The sequence below is a fragment of the Morchella importuna genome (genome assembly GCF_003444635.1).
Source record: "Morchella importuna strain M04M26 chromosome Unknown Morimp01GS007, whole genome shotgun sequence".
NCBI classification, from domain to species: domain Eukaryota; kingdom Fungi; phylum Ascomycota; class Pezizomycetes; order Pezizales; family Morchellaceae; genus Morchella; species Morchella importuna.
In genome coordinates this window covers 657,222-678,253 of record NW_025763404.1, presented here as the reverse complement: position 1 = coordinate 678,253, position 21,032 = coordinate 657,222, and the positions used below count along the sequence as shown (strand labels likewise).

General features: G+C 47.3%; 7 protein-coding genes across 7 annotated transcripts; 3 read left to right on the top strand and 4 right to left on the bottom strand.

Annotated features, from left to right (window-relative positions):
• Positions 1–1,022: 1,022 nt before the first annotated feature.
• Positions 1,023–2,242, top strand: LAJ45_03368 (uncharacterized protein; the record flags this gene model as incomplete). Its single annotated transcript, XM_046112955.1, has 2 exons — positions 1,023–1,159; positions 1,231–2,242. The coding sequence occupies 2 exons, from the start codon at positions 1,023–1,025 to the stop codon at positions 2,240–2,242; spliced, it is 1,149 nt and encodes a 382-aa protein (XP_045973832.1).
• Positions 2,243–4,452: 2,210 nt separating this feature from the next.
• On the top strand, positions 4,453–6,178 carry LAJ45_03367 (uncharacterized protein; the record flags this gene model as incomplete). Its single annotated transcript, XM_046112954.1, has 3 exons — positions 4,453–4,581; positions 4,645–4,732; positions 4,830–6,178. 3 exons carry the CDS (start codon positions 4,453–4,455, stop codon positions 6,176–6,178), a joined length of 1,566 nt encoding a protein of 521 aa, XP_045973831.1.
• Positions 6,179–8,110: 1,932 nt separating this feature from the next.
• Positions 8,111–8,629, bottom strand: LAJ45_03366 (uncharacterized protein; the record flags this gene model as incomplete). Its single annotated transcript, XM_046112953.1, has 1 exon — positions 8,111–8,629. The coding sequence occupies one exon, from the start codon at positions 8,627–8,629 to the stop codon at positions 8,111–8,113; it is 519 nt and encodes a 172-aa protein (XP_045973830.1).
• Positions 8,630–10,738: 2,109 nt separating this feature from the next.
• On the bottom strand, positions 10,739–11,836 carry LAJ45_03365 (uncharacterized protein; the record flags this gene model as incomplete). Its single annotated transcript, XM_046112952.1, has 1 exon — positions 10,739–11,836. The coding sequence occupies one exon, from the start codon at positions 11,834–11,836 to the stop codon at positions 10,739–10,741; it is 1,098 nt and encodes a 365-aa protein (XP_045973829.1).
• A 1,243-nt stretch (positions 11,837–13,079) lies between these two features.
• Positions 13,080–14,767, bottom strand: LAJ45_03364 (uncharacterized protein; the record flags this gene model as incomplete). Its single annotated transcript, XM_046112951.1, has 3 exons — positions 13,080–13,925; positions 13,992–14,159; positions 14,405–14,767. 3 exons carry the CDS (start codon positions 14,765–14,767, stop codon positions 13,080–13,082), a joined length of 1,377 nt encoding a protein of 458 aa, XP_045973828.1.
• Positions 14,768–17,066: 2,299 nt separating this feature from the next.
• Positions 17,067–18,617, bottom strand: LAJ45_03363 (uncharacterized protein; the record flags this gene model as incomplete). The annotated part of the gene is made up of 3 exons (XM_046112950.1): positions 17,067–17,506; positions 17,566–18,125; positions 18,295–18,617. The coding sequence occupies 3 exons, from the start codon at positions 18,615–18,617 to the stop codon at positions 17,067–17,069; spliced, it is 1,323 nt and encodes a 440-aa protein (XP_045973827.1).
• Positions 18,618–18,709: 92 nt separating this feature from the next.
• Positions 18,710–19,356, top strand: LAJ45_03362 (uncharacterized protein; the record flags this gene model as incomplete). Its single annotated transcript, XM_046112949.1, has 4 exons — positions 18,710–18,803; positions 19,067–19,072; positions 19,170–19,280; positions 19,337–19,356. 4 exons carry the CDS (start codon positions 18,710–18,712, stop codon positions 19,354–19,356), a joined length of 231 nt encoding a protein of 76 aa, XP_045973826.1.
• Positions 19,357–21,032: the final 1,676 nt, after the last annotated feature.

Here is a 21,032-nt window from a genome sequence, read left to right as displayed (position 1 = left end):
GAACAAGCACACCGGGGTGGGGAGTATTCTAGATGCTACTATCCTGCGGTGCTGCGCGAATCGAAGCTTCCTGTAAGGTACAGGTAGTAACTGGCCTCCAATCACTCTCGCCCAACCTGCGTTACATGCGATTTAGAGTCGTGCCCAGTAGATATATGTCCTGACTGTTCATGTAAGAACATCATGATGTGTGACAAGCCCCACACATATGCTATGAACAAATCTCACATGGCGGACCTTGGACAGCTAGGCTCTGTTTCTACAATGATTAGAAATTCTCGGTGTACCTATAGTCCAAACGATTTTGGAACGGTGAGGATGTTTTCTTCAAACAGACAAACTTCATTTAGTTCTCCGTATTTCGCCATTACATTAGCGCATAGTAGTAAGGTATATCTAAACTCAACTGAATAGTATTGCTTACATGTGTCTATGTGATTTTAAGGCATAAGCCAGGAGATAATTCCACTCGAGTGATCTACTGTGATCCAAATCCGACACCAGTTCCGGAATAGAGAGACTTGGGTAGATCTATCGATAGCAGGCGCTAAAAAGGAAGAATCTTTTTTGAAGGTATGTGAAACTTTAAGACTTTGATCAATAACCTCATGGGGATAAAGTGAATACTTACACTAAAATTGAAACAAATCCGTACGCAGTGCACATGAATGCAAATACACCTGGAGCTTAGCTTCTTATAGGCTTTATAAGATTTTTCCTATTGAGAAGCAAAGACTGCTATGTTTTCTTGGTGTTTAAATCTGGTTACATAGCTGTTTCTGGTTAGAAGCCACTTTCTAGAGTAAATTATTAGCAAAAACTTCCGAAAGAGCTCTTGAAGCCGTCTGGAGAAATAAATCTTATTAAACCAACCATCACCTTATAAAGTCCACCTATTCAAATTATGACGTTTTACCTATTAAGGGTTAGGGTTTCCAATTCAAGATCCAAGTTCCACTCACCATCACTCCACATCTGACCACAACTGCAACCATAACTTCGACCATAACCACAACTTCAATATGAAACCCACAAATATCGCCCGCGTGTCATTTACCAAATCCGCATTATCTCGCTTCACCACTCTCCTGAACACACCCTTAGCTGGCCCCGCCGCAGAATCAGGAAAATTCCTCTCACTAATCAAGGAATCGTTCCGGTCTTCCCTTGAGGCCTCTACGCCGCCGGTCGCACCAACTGACAGTCACTTGAGCCGTATTCTCTCTACAGAGCCCTTTCTCTCATCCGGAATTTCCCCTGCCGCCGCCCCGCCGCCCCCGCCGCCTCTAAAGCAAACATCAAGAAGTTCCTCCAGAACCCTCTTGAGCTGTTCGAGGAACAATGTTTACTTGGAAAGGCAAACGCCGAACTTGCTGCGCTCTGCCTCAATAGATATGTCCGTGACGGACTGATGCCCGAGCCTCCCGCAAGCATATCCGTGCCTAAGGAGCTCAAGTGGAGCGCTGCCGACATTGTGCTAGACGGACTAAAGAGGTCTGGAGTCGGTGAGCCGGCCGATGTACTATCTAATCCAAAGCTTGCGCGGGCTGTTGCGGAGAGTTGGGCGATTGAGAATAAGGTCGAGAAGATTGTTCGGTGGTCCAACCTGGCAGGAAAGGAGACCTTAGTGGCGCGACAGAACATTTTGTTCTTTGGGCTTAGGAAGATCCTCAGTTTAAGAGGATGGGAGAGTGCCGTGGCGATGTTTATGGAGGTTTTGGACGGGCATCAGCAGGACTGGAGGTTCGCAAGGAGGGAGTACTCCGGGGTGGGGGCTATGTTGTGCGAAGAAGGCATGAAGGGCTTTGCGAAGCACCCATCGTTCACAAAACTGATTTCTAAATCATCAGTGTGGGCACTTAACTTGCAAATGAAGGCATGGATTCATTTAAGGTTCACACGTCGGGTAGACGTGGGGGTGCTTTATTTCAAGAAGTTAGCAGATCATTTGAGTGCTGGGGAGCAGCCAGCATTGAAGAGCTGGTATCGTCAGGATGTCAAATTCCCTGTAAATCTAACGAGGGAGTGTTTAGTACAGGGAAGGATAGAGGATGCAGAGATGATTAAGAATGTAGTGGAGAAGATCTTCCTCCACAGGGTGACCGAGGGGCATCTTAATGAGATGAGAAGGATGATCGAGCAGGCCAAAGCTGGAGGGGGGATAGCAGGAACGGGCGAGGAAGCGTCAAAAGAGAGTGAGGATATGACCGATCTGCAAGGCATGATAAATGCACTTGGTTGATCGAATCGAACCTGGGTATCGAGCCTGTAAATTTCTTTCTTATGATTTCGATGTTTTGTGGGTGGGGTTGTGATTGCATTGACCTGCGCACAGTAGGGTACTGTGCCTGAGTGGGATCCGGATTATTATGGCCTGGGGCGTTTTATTTACGGCATACCTATCATTTTCCTTATTTTACTATCATCATTATGGATTGTTTCTGCAGTTTTTATCTTTATTTCCCCCTTCCTCTTTTAATTTCTGCTTGCTCAATATTGTCGGATAGCTTTGTATCTTTAAATATTACTTCAATTATTCACCGTGTAAGAATAAGCAACTCTGTGCAGGCGCTGAGTGCATGAGGTAAGAGATGCGGCGGCCACATCTACCGAAGATATAACCCTCATCTCAGTTGTCCGCGTTTCGTTTGATCCTTGGTTTGACTCTTTATACCGCGCGTTACCATAACTGTAGCCGTAATAATCGTAAGCAGAACATCGATGCATGCATCTCCTTACTTTTACATACCCGATCCCGGACGTTGGTACCTCCGTGCACTGAGTCCCCGGGTTATGTACGGTCTGGACATGGGACTGGCATTGAAGACTCACCGCGGATGTTCAATGGTTTCTTCAGCTACTGTAAGTTACAGTGTTTCCATAGATCTATCTAAGTACAGATAGTTAACGATTAGAGAACACATACTCAGTGGCTGATTGTTTCTATTATTTCCCTTTATTTGTTTATTCTGTCTCTCAGCCATGCTCCATCATCATCCCCATGGTTCAGCCCAGACGACTATCACTCTTACTTGGCCTCAACAGGACAGAGTTATGGTAGACTCGTAGTGTAGGCACGCAGCAGTGCAACAACGAGGCTGCACATGCATGCATGGAAGACGTGTCAGCCATCCTCGAACGAGTTGATTTTCAACGCCAGTGGGGAGCTTGTACACCTCACAGCCCGAAGCACCCACTCTATGGACCATGCACTCTTTTCAATACATGAGACCCTGGAGTACTACTACATGGAGTACTCTGCGGAGAGAAAAAATGGAAGAGAGGAAAAAAAGGTATTTGTATTCCTCTCATCGTTACATAAAAGCGATGGGATCATGGGAAATGCTGATTATCTGGTACTGCTGGCTAATCCGATGCCACTGCACACGTATCTAGCATCAAGCTATGCCTATTCATCATCTGTATCCTCGTAGAAGTGGTAGTCCACTCCACATCTCTGCCCCTCTGCCGCTGCTGAATAGGCATAGAGATGCGGTATATGGTGGGTAAAAGTTGCAGAGTACATGAGGTAGGTACACTGTTGAGCGGAGTAGGCAGGCAGTGTGAAGATCTGTACAAATGGCCCTCCCTGTTGCAAGAAACTGGGTGAGAAGAGAAGGACAGCCTACAATACGTCCAGAAAAGTGTCTCAATTTTCATCTAGACCCGTTAAAAAGCGATCTGTTCGGAAGTTATTCTTTCATTCTCATCCCCCATTCTCCTTCTTTTTTGCAAGTCCTCTTCCCCTCCCAGCGTCCAGTGTTGCACACATCGTACGTTGATACCGTAGTTTACGCATCCGCGAGATAATCTACATACAATAAGAGAAGAGATAGTCACCGGCAATCCTTTTTAGTGGTACACAGGATTACAAGAAAGGAAAGGAAGGGAAATAACAAAATATCGCTGCCCTGCCCTACCCTGCCTGCCAACCATCTTTCTTCGATCATCTCCATCCATCCATCCATCCATCCACACACTCAGCGACTGACCTCATACCTCATCCCTGGCAAACACACACCCTGATCCATATTAAAGTACCTAAATGCCCCTCCCCCTCATTTTCTCAACATATCTACAACCCATACACACCCTTTTCAGCCTGGCCCAACCGCCCTACGAAACTCGTAACTGAATCCATACACACCCCACAAAAGTCTCATTCGACTTAATCACAGCCAAGCTGCTACAAGTGGTAGTAACAGTAACCATCTACCAACAGAAGCACAACGCGCTATTACCATCTTAGTAACTACACTGCCTACTAAAGCTTGCCTCATCTTAAAGGCACTTTTAGTTTCGCTTCAGCTCCACTTCTCACTCAACCCTCCCCACTCCCCGGTGTGGGTTCAATAAACATAGAATCTATATATTCTCGATAAATCCGCAAAGCTGGAGCTCGTACCTGCAAACCAACCTGCTCGCTATCGCGATCGTCAACCTAGGCGAAATATGACTCCGCCGCCGCAGCCCAAACCGCCCAGTCCTAAGGAATTCTGGGGGTATCTGATCAGTCGGGAACAGCCGACGCAGCCGACGCCGCTGTTTCGGAATTTATTGATCGCTATCGCAAATTACATTGTACGTCGCTTGAGGATTTTATATCTTATAAAGATAAAGATAGGAAGCTAATAGGGATTATAGACAGAAAAGTTAGAACCTTTAGAAGTACGGTGCTTAACGCCGGAAAAGATCTCAAGCTTTTATCATAATGTTGGAGGTGACCTTGATGGTAAGTTTCTCTCAAGTCCCTATAAGCGCATCGAGAGAGTGGGAAATTGGAAGAGTGGATATAGTCTGAATAGAATACTGATTTGTTAAATAATTAGATTTGTTCCTCTCAACACCGCCGGACGCATTATCGTCAATCTACACCACCCTAGGTTGCTCACATACACTCCAACCAAGTCCTAGGGATGACTTTGTCCCACCATCCATCCCCGCACTAACATCACGCGGCTTCGTTACATGGCAGACTATTCAACTACTGCTCGATCCTGTGGAACACGTGCCTTACCTGCAAGAAGCAGTTCGCGTTTTCCCACTTCAAAATCCAGAGTCAGGAGAGTTCTTCCCACGGGAAATACCTTCTGAGGCGTTTCCATCAGCGCCAGACCAAGAAACAGTCAGATGGCACGATGAAATGTTTGAAAAGAAGAAGGAGAGGGATGCATTGAAAGAGGCCACAGCTGCTGCAGCCGCTGCAACCGCCCCGGCGAGTAAGCATGGAAAGGTACAGGTTCCGGTGGGTGGGGAACATGTGGAGCAACCCCCCGCACAAGAATACCACCGGCATCATCACCACTATGCGCCACAACCGCAACAATACCAGGAACATTATGTAAGTTCCCGGAGTCGAAAATCCAGGCGAGCGCCGGCACCAGCGCCAGAACCTCCGATAGAAACGGAGCGCTATTCGAGAAGCGCACCAGGCGTGTCAGATGCCAATAATCCGTTTACGCATCATTCTAGACACCATGGTAACCATGTATCTTCAGAAACAGTATTCGCTTCTGATGGCGAAGGTGGACATCCGCATAGTAGACATCAGTCGAGACATCACTCTCGTAGAGGAACAAGGGAACGAGAGTTTGTGAAGCCTTATCACTACGAAAATGGCGTCGTGACGCCTATTGCCCCAATTTTCACTACCGAGCCGGTCTATGTAGAAGGGATTCGCATACTCAACGACCAAATTCCTTCCTCTCCTCCATTAGGTGGTGCCCAGCATTATCACTACCATGCCCCCACAGTCACTGCCGAGCGCCCGGGTTCATGTTCATCCAGTAACAGCGACCTCCATGGCACTTACCACAACCATTACCATAGCCACCACCAATCTCCAGAGCACCTCTCCCACGGCCGCCACCGCGATCGTTCCCGCCCATCACGGTCCTCATCCCCAATTCACGGTGAACCAATTCTTCGGAAAAGTGTTAGTGCGTACTATCCTGGTCCGGAACCACCTATTCATGCGCACTCTCACTCGCGCTCCCGCTCTGGCAGCTCCGGAAGACGCATTCGCCGTGAGGTTGTGTCGGATATGGACAGCGATGTATCCGACGTGTACATCAACGGCGGTGGCTCAGGGTGGACTCTTCACAATGAGCGGGTAAGACTTGACGAGGAAGAACGACTAAGGAGCAAGGAACAGGAAAAGTTGGAAAAAACATCGTAGAAGACAAGCAAGAGAACTGGCTGAAAGAGAAAGAGGCGCGAGTTGGGGGGGAGCTTACGAAACTACTGCTGCGCCGATCAGCGGAGGTGGAGCTGGAGCTAGAAGCGGGAGGGGCAGCGGAGGAAGGCGATACTACAGAGTTGAGGTGGAAGAGGCTAGCAGGGGGGGCAGATATGCTTAGTAGCTTTGGGTTTGGTTGGTTGACTGGGCTGGATTCAGACGGCGTTGAGGATTTCATCTTTCTATGTGAATAATTTCTTCTATGTCGTTTTTTTGTATGGGGATTAATTTATTATGTCGTTTATGAGGATCTCTGCATTTTGGGGCGTTGATAATTTGATATCCAGGATTTGAATTCTTTGCATGTGGTGATTTTGGGGTTATTATTGACTTTAAGAGATAGGATCATTTCTAAACTCATCTCGTTTACAATCACCAGTAACTGGAATTTGTAGCTTGTAAAGTAATTACACTTCTACTTTATGATGTAGCTAGATGTATGTTGTTTAACTAGGTTTCGTCTTGAGAGGTCATTAGTTTAAGAAGTTGTTTACCAGCTAAGGAGACATTAGCTACTTGGAGCCGATCATTTTAGGGCTAGTAGTAAAATTTGCACACTGAAGGATTGAAGTACCTACCCTTAAAATATTTAAGGCTTGATACTCTGGAGGTCTCACGTTACTTCATTGATTATCACTCGATTTGGACATCTATAGAGCAATACTCCAGAGTGTTTTTAATTGACACTTGACGACTCAGCAAAAACCCCTACTCCGGTGCGTTCTATCACCCAGCTTGTCACTGGTGAATAGTCGCTGGATGCTTATATGCAGGTCCGCTATATAAAGAACATTTCTTCTCCCGCTTTAATTTCCATCGTGGTCCTCTTCGCACCCGATCTCTAATTAAACGTATTGAGTGGTTGATGATGCTTTTGACGCTTCCTGTTTTCAATACTACACTACAGAAAGAAATTTATCCTGATTTTTTTGTTTACCCTTTAGAGAGCTAGAGCTGGCAGAATGGTTTTGTTGGTTTTGTTATTACAAATCTTGAGTAATACGAGTGATACTTCATGATTACAATGATCTCAACATGGAAAAGCTTACTCACACCATAACATTAAAGAGACATACAGTAACAAGCACAAATCAGCTCTTTAAGAGTTAAAACTTGGTCTTAAGCTCGCTAGGTGCTGGGAAGAAGCTTGGGTTGTGGGAGCCTAAGAGGTATAGCTCATGGACTCCCTTGGCCAGAGGCGCCTATATACCTCGAATACTGCATGGCCAATCTTCCTAGAAGGTCTGAAAAACTTGAAATGGTTTAAAGATTGAATCTACTTCTAATTATATGAAGCTGCGAGTAGGAAGTGGGCCTCATGAGATCAGCATATTCTGCAGCTGGTAATTAACCAGCAGCAGCATATGGTTCGATAGGTACGGAAAACTGATCTATATTGTCATTGTTATGTCTAAATACCCCTAGTGTATAAGAGAATGTTCCTTACCACCGCAACTTCTGGTTTGTGATCTGTTTCGAACAGCGGGTCAGAAAGTATGTACATAGTAGTACAGTTCCGGAATTCTATACTGTCATGTCGATCCGGGAGAGTAGTAGTTAGAATGTGGGTAACCTCAGGAAAATACAAAATTCTACCATCACAACCTCACAAGGTCGGGTTGATTATTACTGTTAAATTGATGCCAGAGGGCACGATTGAAAAAGATTTCATATGGCTTCTACGCGATCGTACAATTCGGTTCAATATGGCTATGGGCTGTCAAGAGCACTGTTCTGATGATGAGTTTTGGAGCTGACGTAAAAAATACAAGTTCTTTGAAAGTATAAACAGTGGGTATCTAAAACAAATCTCCCCAAACTCCGATAGCGCCACGGTATTCCAATTTCTCGAAACGAACAACATCGAATCTTTCATTTAGCACCGTTCCTTTCCAAAAACGCCATGGTATGATCCGCCGCGCCAAACCCCTTATCCTGATGTTTCCACTTGCACGTCCTTGCCCTCTCCAAGATGGTCTTCCCCTCCGCGTCTTTCGAGTTGATATCCGCCTTATTCTCCACCAACTCTACAAAGATCCCCCTCAGCACCCTCAGCTCCTCCGCCGAGGTCGAATCCGGGTACTCCATCATCCTCTCGAAGCACCAATCCAGGGGCGTAAACCCTCTCTTGTCCTTCGCGGCCACATCTGCGCCGCTCTGAAGAAGAAGCTTGACGATGTTGAAGCCCGCGGGGGTCGTGAGCTTTGCGGCAACGTGGAGAACAGTGTACTGCTTCTGCTTCTTGCCGTCGACCGTGGCGTTTATGTTGGGGGATGAGGGGTCGGCGAGGATCTCCTCGATGAGGGAGACGTTTTCGCTGCTGACGGCGTGCACAATGGAGGGCATGTTGTGGTGCGAGGAGCGGATTATGCCTATGGCATTGTCGAACATTATGGAGAGGTTGGATTGGGATCGTGAGACCAGCATTTTTTTCTTTTAATTTTGTGTAGTTTAGCTAATTTGGTGGAAGGTGAATATTTTTGGTTTCTTTGGGGGGAATGTTTGGAGTGAAGGGCTGGTGGGCTGAGGGGGAAGATGTTGTGTATATATACAGGTACCCTGGTGGTATACTATTAAAGGGATCGTTATCTGAAACCCTGTATTCATTTATTGTGATGTAGTGGGTACATCGGCAGAACTCCCACGCCGCACTTACCTGGGCCAGATTCAGGGGCATTCCTGGAGATTCTCTTTTCCAGAAGTCGTCTCTTCAATGGGTATTAATACCCCATCGATCCAAGAACATGTCAATGAATGCATTGCTCTATGGTGGGCATACGGCGCATAAATTGCATCCAGAATATCGTCGTCATTGAGCACAGCTATCTCACAGGCTTTAGGAGCTCGTGAAGGAAACCAGCCCATCCTAAATTTCATTGGAGGTTGGACCCTTTGCATGATAAACGCCACCGGCGAGTGGCTTACATGGGGTGGAAAGCACCGCCTTCGACATAAATAATCTTGTTTTGGCAGAATGGATTATTTCAGCCGAGCTGAAATCATGTAGCAACGTTATCTGTTATCGCATGGATAGGGGTTTATGTAACCCCGAGTGATTGGCTATGATCCATCTGGCATTTAAACATCTATCGAAAGTCAAGACGGACAAGGGAGTTTGTTTTCTTCAGAGCGGCGATTATGGCCTCGTGGATTTGTAGCTCGGGGGTAGTCTTTTTTTGGAGCACAAGCTTGGTTGGTATTGCTGATACGACGGTTAAAAGTTACCAAATAATCATTTCCACCAGTTAGCTTCAAACTTCCCAGGTCCCGCTAAACGACTTCACTCGGAGAGCTAAGGGCCACTTGTACTTCAGTCAACCACCCCGTGAAAAGCTGTATGTGGCCGATCACAGGCTACCACATTCTGCTCTTCCCCGAGTCTCTATGGGCCTGGACTACATGTACTTCATCTTGCCCCCCACGGCCACCACACAGCAAACGGCATACCTACATTATATGCACCACGAATGTGCATGTGTATATAACCATCCTTGAGAATTAAGTCAGCACCTTGGTCCCGCAACTAAGTGTCCTCCTAGTTACCAGCCGTCTTCGTGTTTGTTCTCAACCATGCATTAAGTGTACCATGCCCCCCGATTCTACTTACTCGGCTTATAATAGGGGGCCAGGATACTCCTGCTATATCGCAGGGCTTCGCACAAGGTCATGGTCACAAACTTGAAGCTAGCTGGTGCGGGGAGCACTTCCAGAGATCGTTTCCCCATCACACTAACAGCTTTCACTGTAACTGTGAAGGACACTTGCAGTGTTTGCAACCCCGGTTTCCTATAGAGTAAATAGCTGCCTAATTGACACCGGCCGGCGTTAGTCGTTGATGTAGCTGAGTGCAGGGTGCAAAACCATTGATTCCGTAACATCAAGATTTGTGGCCAACCATCATGCGCCAGCTACCCCATGGATTTCCACCTCCAACCCGGCTCTCTGCAGTGCCTACTACACAAACACACGTTCTAGGATCGACTTCCAGGATCCCGGCTTGAAACGCACCAGGGCCTGGTTTCCAGTGCGTTGATACCCGCACCGGTGTGAGCTAGATGTGGTGCCCCGGTGAAGATGAAACACGCATATGCGCATGTAGAGCACTCTATGTACGCGGTGTCGGCATCAATAGGGAACCTACCGGCAAACGCTCTATGTCTCGGGGAAGAGATCGAGAGGTTGGAGGGGCCAATCAGCTGGATTTGCTTGGGATAGCGACAACCCTAGCCCTGAGTTCTGGTTCCAACATCTATTTGGCTCATGATCACAATTATACTATGAACTCAAGGAGTAATATCGGAGTAAAGCCTATTAATTCTACGGCTCAAGTAATGGTAATAATAATACAGTAATGATACAGCGCTAAATACAGAACCTATGATATTGTACAATGTAAACTACCACCAATCCGACCCATAATGAACCGCCAACTCCAAAGAGACAAGAAATAAGGGAAGCCCGCTCCCCAAGATAAAGATAAGAGTATGAAAAATTCCGAGCTCATATCTTACTTCGGGGAAGCAAATTCCTTAGGGCGCCTTCCGCCTCAGACGAACTCCTATCGCCAGAGCGCCCTCTCCCTGACTCTACTCTCGACGCGCCAATCTGGGCATTGCTCTTCCTACTCCTCAACATGATGCCCTTCATAGTGAACCCGACAGCTCCCTCATTTTTGGCCTGCTTCGTCTCAATTGGTTTAACAAGGTCCTTTCCCATCAATCCACCGCGCTCCTTCAGCGCGTTCTTCATCCCATCAGACTGCGCTTCCTCCAGCATACCCATGAGATCCAAGATCGCCCTGTCTAACGGTGTGCGGCCCCACTTATCAAGTGCATTGATATTCGCCCCACACTCAAGAAGCAGATAGACAATCTCGAGGCACTCCCCAAGCACCGCCCAGTGCAACGGGGTGCTCCCGTTCTCATCTGCCTGATTGACTACCGCGCCAGCGCCCCATGCCTGGAGCAGCTTCAACATCTCCAGCGACTCCATAGGGTCGTAGCACTTCACCGCGGCGTGCAAGAGCGTATTCTTCTCGTGGTCCATCACGTCCACGGATGCGCCACGTCGCAGCAGCATCTCAGCGATGTTGTAGTGTCCGTCTTTGACCACCTTGTGTAACGGCGTACGTCCATTGTTGTCGTAGTGGTTCACGTCCGCGCCGCGCTCGAGAAGGTGCTGTATCAGCTCTGTGGAATAGTAACCCTGGATTCTGATTGCAAGATGCAGCGGCGTGCACAGTGTGTCGTCGTGGGCATTTATGGAGGCGCCCAGCTCAAGGAGCTTTTTGGCGGCAGGAAAGTCCTTGCCGGCATCGCAGGCGTAGTGGAGTGGTGTGCGGTGGTTGCAGTCCACAGCAGTGATGGATGCGTTGAAGGCGAGGAGATGGTGGAAGATTATGGGGTGGTTATGAAGGATTGAGAGGTGCAGGGGGGTTTGTAGGGTATCGGGGAGGCAGACGTTGGGGTCGTCGCCCTCCTGGAGTGAGGTAAGTGCTAGGTCGGCATTTCCAACAATTGTGGCCCAGATGAGACGCGGGACGCTGTTGGTATTGCTAATAGGTGCGTATGATCTGCTGTGTATAGGAAAGTTATCCATTTTTAAAGAGGTTTAAGACTTAGTGATTTCTGGAAGATTTGGTTGCTCAGTTGAGTATTTAGAGGTGAGCTTCTTCTTATAAGGACCAATCCGGTTTTCAACTAGTGGTTATGAAATGATGATGATTGACACTAGTTTCTTTTTAGTATTGATCGTGATGCTCTCGACGTTGAATTTTTTGGCAATCGCTGAAATTTGTTTGATATAGTATCGAATAAAGAAGTCCATACCTCGCGGGCACAAACCGATACTATATATCTTCGTAAATATCACCCCCCTTCTCTCACCCCTGCTTACTATCCCTTCATCTCGCTTTCCTCCATCCGGCCATCGCAAACGGTACGGTGTCTGAGCCCAGTCGCTGTCATCTCCAGTACGTACCCGCACCCCCTTCACACCATTTCCTATCACCGACGGTCAAGGTCATTCCTCGAGCCAATTACTTCGCCGCAAAACGTAGTACGGAGTGCTCAGCCCTGCATCCTGGCCTCTCCTCCGCGCCAAGACACGGATCAACTGCTGGGAGGTATCCTCCCGAACACGGAAGTGCTTTTACCCGTTGCGCTTTTTAAATTTTGGTTGGGCATTCTGGCTTGGCATGCTGCTGGCCGCCTTTCCTGGCTGTGTTCGCATTCCTGATCCTTCTTGCGAGTTCTGGTGCTCTGGTGTTCGCTAGAATTCTTACTGGGCAGGCAGACGAATATAGTCTGAGTGACTTGTCCCCATGCCCTAAAAATTGGTCATGAGTGAAAACTCTAGTAGAGAGAATTTGCACCACCCGCATTTCGGCCTAAATAATGCTCACACTGCCTCTCTCCAAGAGAATTTTTTTTCTCTTGGACTACAGTATGTACTCAGGAGGTTACCTATCGGCATTTTTTTATTTGGGCTTATTATGGCTGGCGCCTCGATACGCTTCGGGGGACCGCGCGGTAATGACAAATTTCTCGTATCCCCCTGATCGGTCGCCCCGATTCGATTTGTTGGTGGAGGTCAATCGGGCTTAGGGATCAGGAGTTTATTTTTTCTCCTTCCTCTCTCTTGGTTTTTGTGGGTTGTTTTGAGCCTTGGTGATGTAGGCCGAGTGTTTGATGTGGCACGAACCAATCATTTGCCTACTGCGGCTTCTAAAAAACCTGTAAATTCTCACATTGGCACTGTGATACCTAGCGTCATTACTTCTCGTTATTCGCATCTACATACATGTCCTAATATACAATAAAGTTTTTCAAGAAACAAAAAACTACAAATTCGTACTTGGAATCGTAGTCGCCAGAGCTGCCAAACCCTCTGTCGAATTCGACGCAACACAATCCACGCCGATCCCACCGGTGACACCATCGCAGGTAAACACCTGATCGCCGAACGGCGTGGTCATCTCGATATCTTCCATGTAGATGTCCTCGCAGACGGCATTGGGCGAGCAAATAACCTCGACCGTGAGCTTCCCGCGCGAGCCCGACGACTCACCGGTAAAGTTAATGAAGGTGACGTTTGAGATATTGACTTCTGACGGGTACTTTGCGCACTCGGTGCTGTTGATGTTGAAGTAGCACTGGGTGAGGATGAGCGGGTAGTCGACGTTGTCCATGACAAAGTCCTTGTATGTGATGTTGTTCATGCGGCCGTATCCCGTGCTCTCGCCCGCCCACGCCTTGAGGCGCGCACCGTTCTGTGAGTTGTGCATGGTCACATTCTCGATGTAGACGTTCTCAATGATGTCCATGACTCCCGAGTACTGGCCGATGCTGCCCATGGAGACACCGTGGGTGCCGTTACACCAGAGGTTCTGCACAAAGATGTTGGTGGTGTTTGGCTTTGGGCTGAAGCAGTCATCGCCGATGTTCACGCGCGCGTTGGTCACGGTTAGGCCGTCGACGTTGTATGAGTCCCAGCCGTCGGTGTTCTTGGGAAGATTGGCGTTGGTGGATTGGGCCTCGATCAGGACGTTGTTGTAGAAGATATCTTTGGACGTGATTAGGAAGTTGGTCCAGCATGGTGAATTGCGGAAGGTGATTCCGTCAATGAGGAGACCAGTTGCGTTTACAGCAGTGAAGAGGTTAGGGCGTAGGTAGACGTTGTTAGGGTCCTATTTGGATGGTTAGTTTTTTTGGTTACAGATATCATTGACAGTATGGATAAGGAAGATTCATACAAGAATTTCACGGCCAGCGAAGCCGTCGTACCAGGCTTGACCATTGCCGTTGATCTCTCCGGTACCTTTGATTACGATGTCTTTCCCGCCCCATTGCCAGAAAGTGATGGAGTTCTGGAAGGGGTGGAAGAAGTTGTTGGCTTGCCAGTATGCGATATCGTCTGTAAACTGTTGTACTCGCGGCCCGATTAGCTTACAGTTCTCAATAACATCCTATTAGAGGGGCTCTTGGTTCTGCTGCAGTAACTCGGAAGGTACCTAGAAAAGCTGGGGGGACGAGGCTACTAGTCATAGCTCATATACTCCCAAAAGCCAGCTCCCCCCAAAACTTCACAAGTCTCCATAGTTCCCGCTAGCTGCAGAAAACCGTCCTTTTCCTCAAATTTAAACACAAGGACAAAAAAATAACCTACCAAGATCTGACCATCCAGTTGCACCACAATATCATCCAAAAACGTCAAGTCCAATTTTTTTCCTAGCACATAAGTTTTGCCCTTCTTGAGCACTAGTGTGCCTCCGCAATTGGCCTCACTGAGAGCTGCCAGGAACTCGTCCGCTACATCATCCGTCTCATTGCGCGACGCCCGCAGATGCACCTCTCTGCGGTGATGGTGTTGCGGGAACGCGTGGTGACGCGGGCCGCCTGGGTTATAATGGCCGCGGTACTTGTTTGTGCGCGGGGCCAGGGGTATGAGCGCGTTAGAGGAGACGGGCTTGGAGAGGATTGAAGAGGGCGCCGCCAGGAGGACGGAGAGTAGGGTGAGTGTGAGCTTCATGGTGGAGGAGTATTAAGTAAATTAGCTAGAGCAGAAGAGGGACAAAATTAAGTGGCCGCTGATAATATAGGGATGCTACTGCTACTCCAAAAACCCGTGGGCTCTGGCACAGACGAGGCAGTATTTAAACCCCCGTGGCCAGCTCTTCCTCCTCCTCCTCCGCTCCTGGTCTCGGCCTCGGTCTCGGTGAAGGGACAGAGCCTGCATATCTTCTCGGGCACCACTACAGCGAAGTCGGGCTTCATGGGTCTTGTAGCAATCAGTATATATACTCATCAAATTATCCGAGCAAGTCTAGAGTAGGCGTACCTACATTGGAGATTCCCGATACTGCATCATATCACCCAAACTTAAGAGCCAGCCATTCAACGGCATGGAACACAAGGAAAAAAAAGAAAAAAAGGCCCGGGCCTGCTGCAGCACAATAGCCGACTGTGGGGAAGCCATGCACAAGATGCTTGTTTGACTCGGCGTTCTGGGCGGCACCTCCGAGGGCCGCCATCCCTGGAACTGTGCAAGATCTTCGTTTTTTCAAATTTTGCGTGCGCTTTATCCACTGCATGGCCATGGACCTACGTATACAGCAATTAATCGTCATCCTGCAATCCGGGGAAAGGAAAAAAATACCAGACACATATCCCGGGAAAATGGAAAAGATAGAGAACCAGGAAAAGAAGGTAAGTCCCATACTTTAGAGTAGATATGTGTTTATCTTGCGTGCGGAAAGAAGACCGTGCGCGCGTTCGTCCGGGCCGATTGTGTAGCGGTGGACCATGGGATTAGTTGGCAGCTTGCATGTAAAGTGGGCATGTAGGTACTGTACCGGTTCATAGAGCACATGTGGGGGGAGAGGAGGAGAGTTCTATTCTGCTTACTCGACCTTGATCTGGTGTGCGGTGAAGTGGACCTGAGACAACCTGGCTTTATAAATTGACTACATATCCACAGAAGCTGAGAAACCTTCTTGGCAAAGCTGTGCCTCCAGAGCGATTTCAATTAGTATTCTCAAGTGAAATTGCTTTTCTTTATTCTCCCGGTTAAAAATTTAATACTAAGGAAATGTGGTACCTCTACTCTAGCTAACAGCAGCTGCAGCAGCGAGTTAATATCATAACAGAAGCATCAATTACTCTAGCTACATACATGTAGAGACTAGTTGGTGTTTAGCAACATGATGTGAGTTAAATCATAATTTATGTACATAGAGTACACAGGTTTAATCGCCCGTTAAAGTCACATATTCTAATCTTCATGATCTTTGGCTCAAAACTTATCATAGGATCTGATTCGGAACACTCATCGATTCTGACTCGGAACGTCTGAAGCGACAGGGTTAGGGTTCACGTATGGGTCATAATTACACAGCTCAACTTCTGATAATCTAACGTAACGATAGGCGTGATTACAAGCAGTCAAGATTAGGAACTTCGTGCCTGCGTGACAATTATCAAAGGAGCGTCGTGGCTCAGAGTGAAATGAACTAATGAACTGTGAATTTTACCAAGCTCTAGACAAGTTCGGGGCCTTGGCAGGACTCAATGTAAAAGCTGTTATAGCTGTAGGATTTTGATATTTTGATAAATTGATTTGAGAGAACGGTTTCTCCCTATTAATGATTTGTATTCTAAAAAAAATCGACGTAGTGGGGTAAAAAGCGGATAGTAAATCTATACTGAAAGACCCCCACGAAATTTTGAGCATGGAATATAATAGACAGCAAATCGATAATACCGAGCCCTTTATATGAATACCTTAAGTAGCCAGCTGCTTACATTGCAGTGTCATTGACAGTATACGTCGACTTTATCGTGGCTTCGTACATGACATACATACCAATTCATACAAACTAAAAGATAAGATGTGAAAAAGCAGAGAAAAAAAGGTATAATAGGTACAAGAAGAGAGAAGAGAAAAAAAAAAAGAAGCAAAAAAGCAAGAGCGAAAAACAATGTATTAAGCCCGCTATTATTGAGTCCCCGATAGACGCATACCCTGACAAAGAAAGAAAAAAAAATTTACCCAGTGACCCAGAAACAGTACCCTTTGTAATTGCCAAAAGCAAGTAGGAAAAAAAAGAGAGAGAAAAAAAAATGATAGAAAGTAGCTCCGACAAAGAAAACCTCGTCCCAAACGAATCTCGTTTAGGCGTAAACTCAAAAATTCCTTGTTCGAATAGATACCCTTCCTAGAACACCTCGGCGGCTGTTCTCATCCATTTGCGCTTCATCCGTACACCCATCTTGCCCATTAATGGTACCCTCGCACAAAGGCATCCGAGGAGAACTCCTTTTTGCTGATTTTACCTCTCCCCCTTCATCATGTCTTTGAGCTTGTTCCATTCCCTCAAGTCGTAGACGTTAGGCTTAACACCAGGACCTTCGTACCTCATCGCTGGTTGGTTGGGTTGTCTGTCCATTGTGAAACGATACATCTGGGTGGCCTCGTCGAGGATTTCGTAAGCGGTGACTACGTAGAGCCCGTCGTAACGGATACCGGCGCTTGGCGCGTAGGCAGAGTGCTTTTTGCTTTTGGTCGAGCGTAGAAGGCGGACGGGAGTTCCGTTGGCCAAAGATGTTTGTAGCAACTTCGTGCCCCCGGAGGGAACACTGGTGCCTGTTCCCTTGACAGGAACACCAACTGTTCCACAATACAACACCCTGTCGCCATAGTCTTCGTCCTTGCTGTAGCCGTGTGACATGACGACACTTATACAGCCATATTCCTTGTTGCCAGAGATGCCTATCAAGCAATTGTCAGTTGGTTTCGATGAATACAACGAGTATGGTTGGGAAAATTACCAGCTTCCATCTCTCCGTGAGCGCCATCTCGCATTGCACATATCTGCAAGGGCCACCAATCGCCAACTGTAAGCCCATTGTGACCGATGACGAGAGGCTCAACTTTGTGGAGGTAGTTTTCCTCCAGCCGCCAACCACTGGTGCGCTTTATTATCTTTCCACGGACCATATCGCGGTTAATTGTCGAGGATGATGCGATGCCTCGCATCACCGCCTTGTCGAATACGGAACGCTGCCATTTGTTACGAAGGCTCTGGGCTTCAAGAATAATATCCTGAGGAATCCTCAGTGCGTTACCAGCTCGTACCAACTTTGACAAAGCATCCAAAGTTTTTTTTGAGAGGACCATTATTGAATCTGCTGGGATGAACGGCAATTTTTGGACACATTCCCTCAAATTTGTAACATCTACTGCGGTATGGGCGTTTTCCGAAAACCTCCTCATCGCGATATTTATCGTCTCCGTACTGGTTTCAAGCGCCAGACCCTCACTCCTTGTCAAGGTTGACTTCAAGGCTGGGGCCGGTCGGACCCTCGTTTTTTTCCTTGGCTGATCAGAACTGGCAAGATTGATTTAATACATTAGCTATTGATCGTCAAAGCAAGAGGAAGGAAGAAAGGAAGAAAGAAAGAAAGAAAGAGAGAGAGAGAGAGAGAGAGAGAGAGAGAGAGAGAGAAAGGACAGGAAAATAAAATGCAAAATACTAGCAGGATGGGGGAATTAATTACTTTGCTTCCTCTTCGATTTTAAGGGCCCTTGAAAGAGCTCGTTTATTTTTTTTCTCCAGCTGCCTTTGAGCTTCATCTTTGTTCGATTGGGCCGCAATACCAAGGCCAAACATGTCCTCTAGATCTGGATCAATGTCATCATCCTCGCTCTCATTTTTAATATATGCATCATCGTTCTTTTCACTTTTGGTTAAAGCATCGTAACCTCTTTTCTTTGGGTTAGCGTTGGAGTTATTGGTATCAGCAGAGCTAATAGGGCTCCCCAGATTCTTCTTCTTTTTGGGCTTGATTGACCAAATAGATGGCGCAGGATTTCCTGACATTTCTATTATAGTAGAGAGTGTGGTGTTTTAGAGGGGTAGTGAAATGTAACTTTTTTTTTTTCTTCTGGAGATGATGTAGAGACACGGACGCGATGGAGGGAGAACGTGTTGAGGGACAGAAGGTCTTAAACTCTTGGGTGCAATCTTGGCTTGGCTATTGGATTCAGTCACAGAACTATCATTTACGTAAGCAACCCAACTGCTAGGAGTCACCTCTCTGAACTGGGGGGTCAGCATATTGTTTCGAAGGGATTTTTATGCAGTGCGGGTTGCTCGACTGACTGACAGGCTCCTAGTGCAGATCCTGGTTAACCGCCTCCTTCCTCCTTTGGCACTGTTACAAGACAGTTTTAAGAGGGCAATTGAAAAAGCATCAGCAGACATCCACCAAATCCCATTGCTCTGCTCTGTATGGAAGGAGGCATCCCCGTAACAAACGAAAATCCCAGGTTCTTGTATGTCTTCCATCCATGCCAATTGTATCCTTGAACTCGACTTGTCGCAATTTAGATTCGATTGCTAACAGCTATTCAAACGCCTGAGCAAACACAGTAAACGATAGAGTGTGCAGAACCTTCAGAATTCACCATCAGGATCCCAACAAAATCTTCCGATTGGCTGTGCTCGCATTCCCGCCCTGGCAAATAGGATGGGATGACCGAGGTACATTCCTCTCTACCATAACAAGCCTCACCGTACTAACTTTAAACTCGTTGTAGGTGCTGTATTAGATAAGTGAAGTCCGGCATGCTATTAGTTATCGAGTCACCTCCGTGGCAAAGAAATGAGAGGATCCAGCCCTCATCATCACTGCCGCGCCGTTAGCCTAGCTCTGAGGCAGGAGGAAATCGTCGTTGAATATAGACCTGGATGAGGAATTATTACAATAGCTGGATAGACAATAGGCTTTATAGAAATAAAACCACGGTACCCATGTCCGTAGTTTTACACAAAGAACCACCATCCGCAGTCCGCAAGCAATCATATCCCACAACCGATTAACAAAGAGCTCGCCCCCCGCGCCAGCCCACACAACAAACCCTCCCTTCCATATCCTTTCATACTCCCCCATACTCCATATTCCCCTACCCATATTCCCCTATCCTATCCTTCCTCCAAACCTCCCCATCCTCCACCTCATGCCCCCACCCACCTCCCCTCCGAAAAACCAACCCCCCAATCATTGTCTCCCGCGCAAATAGTAGCCACCGCCCTCCACAAAAGCAGTTAGCCCGTGCCGTCCCTACTCCCAAAATTCCTACTAAACGATCATTCCCCTCTACCTACCCGTTCCGTGGGCCGCGCGGCCCTCTCCCGCGCTCTTTCCGTAGGGCTAGGGTACATTCAAAAAAAAAAAAAAACGGCGGGCCGAATCATTGACTGTCTGTTCTACAGAATTACGTAAATCCCGTAGATAAATGCTTAGCAGCTGGATGCATGGCCGACCACCACCGCCGGAGACAGGGGAGGGACAGGGTTAGGGTTAAGATCAAGGTCAAGGTGATTATGACTTTTCAGGGCCTGTTAGTTCCTGCTAGTTCGGACAACCATGATTGTTAGACAGACTGGAGTACTATCGCATGGCGATAATAATAATTACAATGCTCACAGACGGCTTCCCTAGCTACTCGGATATCCTCCTCCTCAATCGGACCGCAGTTCACTTGGTTGCCAGATTGATCAAAGCCGCTCAAGGTAATTGATCCAAAGACTACAGGTTTAAAAAATAATATGTGGGCATTTATTGACTAGCTGCCAGCCTAACTGCTCGCCATACATACAGTGATGGGGAGAATTATTGCGAAAGTGGGTTTTTCCGTGACCCGATAGCCCTATTGGCCCTTGAAGGAATTTTTTTGCAGTGAGCACGGACTTGCAAGAAGCCCACTCTTTTAGTTCTGACTTCCGCAATAATTCTACCAGACTCTGTAGTTCCTTGAATAGCTATAGCTTTCAAACCTCTTCTCCACTAACCATCATTGGCGGTGGTCTGGGTGAGGTTTTGGGGGGGGGGGGGGGTGTCTGAGTGCCCACCAGCCACACATGTACCAGTCGTCCATAACCACTTAAATAAATCTACATGTTCGGGAAAAACGCTGCAATTAACAGGCATATCCGGTCAAACATCTCCATGGTGGTTCTGAGTTTTTCTCTTGCGATTTTTGGGAATCCAGAAATTAAAGTTGGGCTATTCAATTGCACAATCGAACCAGCATAATTCCTTGCTTGCTTGTGCGCGCGCCGAACCCACCATATATTACTTACAGTCGACAATCCGTCAGGTCATCCCCAATAACCCCGAATCATCCGATCGATCGCGAACTAGCTAGGCCCTCGACAATTACATGTATAAATCTCACGTATAATACATGTACACACACTAATGTAATTATGCACAGCTTACGGGCGAGCTAG